The 9,037-nt window shown below is 55.1% G+C and overlaps 1 protein-coding gene across 2 annotated transcripts in view; it reads right to left on the bottom strand.

The window, feature by feature from the left end:
• CELSR1 (cadherin EGF LAG seven-pass G-type receptor 1) overlaps window positions 1–9,037 on the bottom strand; it is a 138,559-nt gene that overhangs the window by 8,976 nt on the left and 120,546 nt on the right. For both annotated transcript variants that reach the window (XM_003783422.3, XM_023509426.1), the window contains exons 23-25: window positions 7,562–7,688; window positions 5,750–5,950; window positions 846–1,020 (exon numbers count right to left, since the gene is read on the bottom strand). In XM_003783422.3, coding sequence (XP_003783470.2) covers window positions 846–1,020; window positions 5,750–5,950; window positions 7,562–7,688 — 503 coding nt within the window. The remainder of the gene's footprint in view (window positions 1–845; window positions 1,021–5,749; window positions 5,951–7,561; window positions 7,689–9,037) is intronic.

Here is a 9,037-nt window from a genome sequence, read left to right as displayed (position 1 = left end):
AGTCTCCTGCCTCAGCCTCCCAAGTAGCTGGGACCACAGGTGCCTGCCACAACGCCTGGCTATTTTTTGGTTGCAGCCATCATTGTTGTTTGGCGGCCCCGGCTGGATTCGAACCTGCCACCTTAAGTGTATGTGGCTGGCACCTTAGCCATTTGAGCCACAAGTGCCGAGCCAAGACCATTTTCTAATGTGTTTCATCTTGACAATGTCCTATGACGAGCACTGAGTCCAGGGGCTGCTGTTGGGGGCGGCCACAGATGTCTACCGGGCCTGCCCTGTCCCCCCCCCCCACCTCTAGGCTCTGGGTGAACGTGAAAACGGGAACTCAAGGTCCCTGGGAGTGGAGGGAGAGCCACATCAGGGCTCAGGACACTTGTCAGCAACTGGCTCCTGGGTGGCAACACCTCTCCCCCAGTGCCTCTGGCCTCAGGCTTAGTGTCCAGACCCCTAGAATCTGGAGTGACTCAGAAGGAGCTTCAGCTCTTCCTCTAAAGAGTGGAAGTGAGGCCCTTTCTCAATGGGAAGCAAGACCTGACTCTCTGGTTTCCGGTGAGAGGAGTGTGGAGGGGACCCTGCCCCTCTGCCTCTGACCCCTCACTCCCCAGGGGACAGACAGGGAGCTGCCAGCTCTTGAGGAGCTATGTGTCCCCCAGAGGCCAACTGAGCCATCACCTGTGTGTGCAGACAGGCCTTGGAGCTGGGCGCAGAGGGAGGGGGCAGGGGGCCCTCCCTGCCTGCACTGTGTGTGGCTCCCATGGGGACAGTGACATGTGGACCCCCGCTGAGCTGTGGCCTGTGGGAAGTCTGTACTGCTGAACAGGCCACCCTGCTGAGTGCGTCCTCACCTGTGACGATGGCGGAGATGCCCCAGCCCACGACGTAGTAGAACCTCATGGGCCCGGTGTCGATGTTGCGGGCCTCGGTCAGCATGCGGTACACGTGCAGGCCCTCCACCAGCGCCCAGGCGAAGGCGCTCATGTAGACGTAGTGCAGGAGGATGGCGACCACAGTGCACAGGAACTGCAGGAGAGGGCTGAGCTCAGCCAGGGCCCGGGCCAGAGCCACGTGGCTGGGTGGGTCGGGGGAACTGCAGGAGAGGGCTGAGTTCAGCCAGGGCCCAGGCCAGAACCACCGTGGCTGGGGTGGTGGAGGCACAGTATCCATTCTCAGAGAAGCTGGAAATGGGTTTTGTGTGATGGTTCCGACACTTTAAATGTCGGTAATCTATTTAAGGTTTAAAGAAAATACTGTAGAGGTGGGCCTGCTTGGGCGGATGACCTGGGACTGTGATCTCAGCCTGTGACCACCACTGTGACCCCCACACAGCGTCCCGTGGCCCAGTGGGTATGGCCAGGGGCGGGAGAGGCTCCACACAGTGACCACGCTGTTAAATCCCCACGAGCTTCACGGAGCCTCGTGTTGTCCATCACAGAAAGAACAGGGATGGGAGCATGTGCTCTACATGGCCACCCTCAGCTGGGAGGGCTACGAGTGCCAGGAAGACAAAATCGGGGTCCACAGGACGGCAAAGGGACAGTACACACCCTGCAGCGAGGAGCCGGCTGGGTGAGCCTGTCTGCCTGGACACAGAAGGCTGTGTGCAGGTGGGACAGGGCAGTGTGGGGAGGGCTGGGGACAGTGTGGGGTCACAGGGAGTCTGGCCCTGGAGGTCATTAATGTCAATCGAGCACGATATGCTCCAGTGCTGGACTTGAAGGTGTGGCCCTGAGCAGCTTTACCAGGACTCTCTGGGAGACTATCCTCCCTCCCAGCACTGGCCAGCTGGGACATGGCGAGAGCTCCCTCCAGGCCTCAGCCTGACCCATAGGGCCTCACCCTGACCCATGCTGTCCAGGCCATGACAGCCAAACCATCAAACCAACTGTCCAGGGGTCCAGGGTCCTCCCCACGGACACAGAGGGTAGGAGCAGAGGGAGGTGCCACCTCAACCCTAGGCGGGACACCACTCTGTTGAAGTACCAGGACAGTGTACCCCAAGGAGAAGTGGACAGAGCCAGGTGCGAGGGTAACACCTTAGGTGCCCACTGTGGCCATGTCAACCCCATGGGCCAGGTACTCTCCAGAAATGAGAGAGCCCTGACGGGGGCGAGTGACCGTGTTAGCAATAATGTTTGAAAATACTGGGTGGCACCTGTGGCTCAAAGGAGTAAGGTGCCGGCCCCATATGCCAGAGGTGGTGGGTTCAAACCCGGCCCAGGCCAAAAACTGCAAAAAAAAAAAGTTTGCGAAAACCTTACAAAGGGGAACCAAAGCAGAAGAAAACAGTCTTCTGCGGTGACTGGAGACACACCCTTCACCTAAGGCCCCGGATCTGGTGTGTGTGTGATGGGGGGATGGGCTGCCTGGGGCTGTGAGCCCACACCTAACACCCCAGTCTCCAGACAGGGAATGGGAAAAGGAAGACAGGAAGAAGGCTGTTTGGCTTATGGCCCTAAGCAAGGTGGAAAGCAAACCCACAAAACCACTTTTCAAGAAAAAGTACTAGAGCTGCGATGCCTTTGGTTTAGTGGGGCCAGACACACGCAGACTTCTGAGCTGAATGTCGTACCTTTCCAGAAACACAACAAGACGGAACGCTGATGCAGGAAGTCATCTCAGCCTGCCAGTGCCCAGAGGTGGAAACCCTCGCCCAGGGATAGGATTGTGAGTTTACCAAAAACCATAACATCCAGACATGCTGCCCAGCCCCCAGAGCTGCGCAGTCTTGGAGCTCGGTCGCGGGTCGTGTGTGGCTGCCTGCAAAGCACTCTCTGCTTTCACACCACGAGCTCAGTTGCAGGGAGGGGCCCCAGCCGACTCCACTGCCCCCTATTCAGACCACTCAAAGGCACAGTCAAGGGTTTTGAAAGAATCACTTGGCCTCGCGCCTGAGGTGCTGGTAGGGGCAGGTGCCCCACTGGGCTTCTGCAGGCCTCCGTGGGGAGCACCTGGAGGGCAGTGAGGCCATTTGGTCCCTGTTCATCCTATGAGCATTCTGGGGACTATCCTCTGCGGGACAGGCCTGCTACTCTACTTGCAACTTCCAAGAACCCACCAAGCTCATCAGCGGAAGCTCCTGAAGGTCAGCTTTCTGAGAGGCAGCCCTGCTAATACCTACGTAACAGAAAGCTCAACCACCCCACAGACAGTACGAGAAGGAAACTCAGCACAACCGCTCTTTTTAGTAAACGTCTGTGGCTTCGCCCATCATCTCTGAGCTCCGCAGCCTTGAGGAGCCCCCACTCCTCTCAGTCCCTGCCAGGGCCACATTTCAGGGCCGCACGGAGAGAAGAGGGCAAGAGAAATATGGAGCTCCGGCAGCCGCTTCTACCCTCACCTGCTGAAGCAGAGGGAGGGCAGCCACCTTCACACTTTCAAAACACTCGGCAGAGTCTCGGGGCCCAGCTCGTTCCCTCCATCATCCACGAGCTGTGGCCGCCCCCCTCTTCTCTCTCCTCCTCTTTCTTTCTCCAGAAAGTAAAACAAACTTTCTTTCTTTAAAACTATTCTACCATCGGTGCGAGAACTCTTTCTCCAACATGCCCTGCACTCCCTGTGCGTCCCCACCCTTCCGCCTTCCAGGTAGGTGTGCCCCCCTCTCTCCTGAGGGGGCTCTGGTTGCCTCCCCCAGAAAATTCCCCCGCGGCCTCTCTATTCTGCTTCCTTTCCTGAGCCTGTCCCCAGACACAGTCCCCACCTCCCCGTGCAGCAGCCCCCACCCGCAGCTCTGCACTCTCCCAGCCCCACAGTGGTTGCGTCCAGCCTCAGCTTCAGTTTCCCTTTCAGCACGTGGCACCTTCACTTTTCCAGAGACCTGAAAGTCGGCCTAGCCCCTCCCTGCTGGGGGTCCTGCCTCTCCTCTCCCTCATGGCTGCCCCTGGCCTCACTTCTGGGCCTGGACGACACCTCCCAGGACCAGTGCCTCACTGGGCTGCTCTGCTGGCTCAGCTCTGTCCTCCCAGCCCTTGGCCACCCCCTGTAAGTTACATGGTCATTATGCTCAGGGGGCTGGCGTGCAGTGGCTGCCTTATATAAACATTATACCTCGAAGTCTAACCAGCTACCCTGCTAAACTCCAATTGTTTCCCATGAGGTGTATGGAGTTGTTTTAGACGTCTCTGTAAGATCCTTCATGTCACCTATACAATCTAATCAATAATGACGGCTTTTCTCTTTCTTTCCAGTCTCTATGCCTTTATTTTTGTCTTTTGTGCTGGCTTGGGTCACCGCTACTATACTGATGGACAGAGTGGGACAGCTGGGCGCTGATTTTAGAGGATGCTTCTACTGTTTTCCCGTCACCATTGTGTGGAGGGTGGGTTTTCTGTGGACACCCTTTACTAAAGAGTTGCCCCATTCCTAGTCTGTTACAAGGTTGCTCTTTCTTTCCTTGCAGACATCAGTGGGCATAAAATGTATCAACATTATTTTCTACATTCATTGAGAAAAACTGTAACTTTCCTCAAATGGATTAGTGAGGTGAATGACATTTATAGATTTTTTTTATAACATTAAATTATCCTTGCATTCCTAAAATACACTGAACCTAGGCAGGGTTTTTTACACACCAGTGCACACTCTACACTGTGAATTAGGTTTAACAAAAAGTTGATATTTTTCTGGGAAACGTATCCATGTTATCAAAGTTTCAAATGTACCAGCATAAAGTTGTTCGAAGTACTGTGCCTTCTTTCTGCATCCCCGATATTAGTTATTTGTGACTTTATTCTTTTTTTTCCATTTCTCTCATCAGAAATTTGTCCTTAAAAAAACAAGCCACATTACTCCCTGGCAGGCTCGCCTTCCTCATTGGTGACAACTCCCCGGACAGAGATGAGGGCACTTGCTGGCAGGTGTCCCCTCACTTGCTTTAGCAATTCAGGAGTCTGTCTTTCCTTCCCCACGTTGGGGGGCTCAGAAGTTTAAAAGAGGGAACCAAGGGTCTAGGACAGTGGTTCTCAACCTGTGGGTCGCAACAGGTATTAAAGGGCCGCAGCATTAGGAAGGTCGAGAACCACTGCTCTAGGAAAAGCTGGCCTGTCATCACTGTCTGTCCAGAGAAAACTACATATGTGGCCAGACTCCATGAGCTCCCAAGACACCCCAGAGCCCCACACAACACCCTAGGAGCCCAAAAGGCAACCCATCAGCCAGAGCTAACACCCCAAGAGTCTCCATATTTGATTAAGCAGCTCACACAGACATCTACCTACCTTCTCCCCTCCTGCTCCCATTAGTTCCTCTCCCCTGCTTACCCCTTTCTGTGAGCTCTTTCCTCTTCCTCAACCCAGAACCTTCACCAGAATCCCCCTCCCCAAACCCCAGGCCTGCTCTAGATGTCCATCCCTCTCTGGAACAGCAGAAAACACCAGAAATGTAAGAGGGCAGAGACGCCAGCACCGTCAGGTGGAGAAAGCCTGAAGTCCTCTGGGATTTGACAAATGGCCATAATTTCTTAAGGAATCACTAGGGTAGATCAGGAGGGTGAGGCAGGTACGGAGCCCCCAGTCCTTCTGACTTGGCTCCCACAGGTGCCTCTGGAGGGAGGGTCCTGACCAGGGACAAAGCAACCACCCGACTTGGCCCCGGAGTCCGAGCTTCCTACAGCCTCCTCTGTGCACCCGCAGAGCTGAAATTGCAGGGGAGCCCCAAAAGGCGAGAGAGGACTCGCTAGAAGAGCAAACCACCTGACAACAGGAGCCTGAGCGACGCCATGCCCTGTGGTGGGGCAGGAATGGCAGGGCCTCACCTGGTTCTCCGTCTGGTGAATCCCGAGCACAAAGACCAGCTGGGTGAGGAACAGCGCCGCGATCAGGTTCCTGTGGATGCTGTGCAGGTTGGAGCGCAGCGTGCGGACCAGTGCCAGGAGCACAAAGGCCACCAGCAAGGCCGCTAGCGACAAGGCCACGGCAGTGTACGTGACGGCCTTTACCGGCAGGACCTCCCCGTGCTGTGGGTGGGTGGGTGGGTTCAAGGCAGGAAAGCAGGTGAGTTCTTGCACATACAGACCAGCTAGATGACAGATCACGAGACTATGAAAGACCCGGCGGGAACCAGTGGGACCAGCATGTGGTTTGCGGGTGGCACAAAACAGGAGCAAAAATCAAAGGAATAATATGGGATGATGAACAAGTTCCAGAGATGGGAGGTTGCGACAACCTAAGTGTCCTCAACAGCCCTGAAATCTACACTCGAATCTTATGTATATTTTGCCACATTAAAAACAACAACAACAAACTAAACTCACATACAAATGCTGTTGTCCAGAGAAGCTGTGCCCTACCCCAATCTCAGAGCTGGAGGGACCTTCCAAACAGACTCTCAGTTTCTGCACAAGGCAAGCATGTAGGGCTGCAGGGCCCCGGGGCATCGCCTGTGCTTCGTGTAATATGATCTTAGATTTATTCCTCTGGCTAAAGATTGCCCCTCTCGACAAAGAAAATGGTGAGTTTAATAATACAACGCGACTAAGGACTTTTTAGTGAATACAGATGATGTGGCAGGGACCCTGCCAGACCTGCCAAGGGTGTGCCGTGGATCAAAACCACGAGGAAAGTGTGGCTGTCATCCCACCTCGCAGATGACAAAACCGAGGCTTGACGAGGTTAAATGTAACTCGCCGGTGGCTGCACAGTGAACTAGCAGGACGGTGGGATGGAGGGACGGCAAGAGGGAGGGCCACTTTATGTCCCAATTACTGGGACAGACACAATCGTTCACACACGTCCCTCGGCAGGAGCACCTTGCAAGGATCCATCCCACCCATCTCACCTGTCCCTCTCAAAGCGCCCTGTGATTACTGTGAGCAAATCCACTCCCCGAGCCAGCAGCTCACGTCTACGATAGCCCACGTTATATTGGCTTTTTTCTTTATTTCCAGGTCCCTTACTGTACACTTCTCAAGGGTGGTAAACTGAGGCCCTTGGAAGGGACAACAGCTTGGCTTCCCAAGACACATCTCAGGATGAGGGAGAAGTGCCAGGTGAGGTCGCCTCCTTCTGGCTCCAGGACACCCCTGTTTCCACACATCACATTGGGCTGCCTTGCACCACCTTCCTGTCTAGGTAACAGGGCTCGGACAGTCCCCACTGCCCAACTCATTTGCAGGGCCACTATGGCCAGCTCACACTCCCAGGCCGCTTGCCATGCCAGAGGCCCAGTGTCAGCTGCCTCATCACGAGAGTGCTCCCGACAGGGCCTCTCTGCCTTCTGTGTGTGCTCTGGGAGAGGTGGCCTGGCTGCCACACAGCCATCTCTTTTTCCCAATGGCTAAAAGCAGCCACATCACAGATCTGCTCTGCTAGGAGGGCACACTGCAGGTCCTTCCGAGTCCAGGTTGGGCTCTGCCATCTCAGGTTAATGCCCTTGGAAAACTCTTCTAACCCAGCTTTGCTGTGGAACCCTCGCAGGTTCTGGGTGGCAGTCCTGGAATATTGTGGATTTGGTTTGTGCAAAGACACAGCTTCATGAGGGGGCAGGATGGGGGCTGGGCCTAATTCCCTGTCTCTAAAGCAAAGAACCCACTTGTCAGTGGGAAGGGTGTCCCCGGGAGGGAGCCCACCTCGCGCCTGGAGACGTCCATGAGCACCGCGACGCTGGCCATGTGGCTGCACTGACACAGCACATGGGTCCGGTTCCTGGACAGGAGCTCACAGCCCTTGGCTGACCACCCTCCGGTCCCTCCGATGCTGCAGAGAAAAGAGGGGACAGTGGGAGGAGTGAGATGGCTTCATCCACCAAGGACCCTGCCCAGGGGCAGCCTGTGCCCGGCCCTGGGGTTCCGGGGCCGTCCTGACCCTGCCGGGTTGACACAAAGAGCAGGTACCATGTGTTAAAGCCCAACACCCCCCAGATTGTCCTGCCTGCCTTCCTAGCCACCTCCCTGCGCCTGTGGCGAGGACCACAGCCCTCACTGAAGGGCCCTCTGAAGCGTGCTGTCATCTGAGACTCAAATGGGAGTGTTGCTTGGCCTCCACATGCCCTGCCGTCAGAAACGTCACCCGAGGGTGGAAAGAGCTGCTTTGCTCACGTTTGGCCCCACTTTCATCTTCCGATTACACGTTTTATGGGACTGCCTGGAAGGCCGGACCCAGTTATTACTCTTGTTTCACCCAAGGGGAGCCCAAATAACAAGCTGTTCCCAGGTGTGTCTTGGCCTCAGAGCCAGCCCTGCCCTCCTTGACGCTGGGAAAATCCCGTAACCTCTCAGATCCTTAGTTTGCTAATCTGTGAAATAGGATAAAAGGTATGACATAAAGCAGAGAGCAGGTCATTAGAGCCACAGCTAATTGCCAGGATTCAAACCAGTGGACAGACAGCCGGCCGCCCTCACGCCCCTCACCCTGTAAGGGCAGCCTTTATTCTGTCTTTTGTGAGCCGAGTGCCTATTATACCCAGCAATGAGCTGGTTATTCATTAACTAGACCTTGGAAAGCACAGAAACCGAGAAGAAGGAGCACCCTCGGGCTGTGTCACCATTTGGAATGATCCTATCTCATAGGAACTCCCAGCCGTGGACACTTGGTCCTGGCTCCAAGAGTGGAAAGACAGGGGTGGGGTGGGGGCATAGGATCCACATCCCTGTATCCTTGGTGATGTCTCCCCTTTCTTAGTCTAAAAGACTAAAAGACTAAGCCATCAGCCTGCGAGCTCCTGTCCAGGAGACACTGTATTCCATGGGACACTGTATTATATCCATCCGTCCTGGCTTAGAGGGCTGTTTCCACCCTTGGCCCAAGTCTACTATCTTCCAGAGAAGCGAAAGTGAAAACAAACCAGCTGAGGGGCACCTGTGGCTCAGTGGGTAGGGCGCTGGCCCCACATACTGAGGGTGGTGGGTTCAAACCTGGCCCCGGCCAAACTGCAACAAAAAAATAGCCAGATGTTGTGGTGGACGCCTATAGTCCCAGCTACCTGGGAGGCTGAGGCAAGAGGATTGCCTAAGCCCAGGAGTTGGAGGTTGCTGTGAGCTGTGACACCACAGCACTCTACCGAGGGCAATAAAGTGAGACTCTTAAAAAAAAAATAGAAAGCAAGA

The sequence above is a fragment of the Otolemur garnettii genome, unplaced genomic scaffold (assembly GCF_000181295.1).
Source record: "Otolemur garnettii isolate 467f Iridium unplaced genomic scaffold, OtoGar3 scaffold00007, whole genome shotgun sequence".
NCBI lineage: Eukaryota > Metazoa > Chordata > Mammalia > Primates > Galagidae > Otolemur > Otolemur garnettii.
The sequence above is the reverse complement of the archived record's forward strand: the minus strand, read 5'-3'. Positions and strand labels throughout refer to the sequence as shown.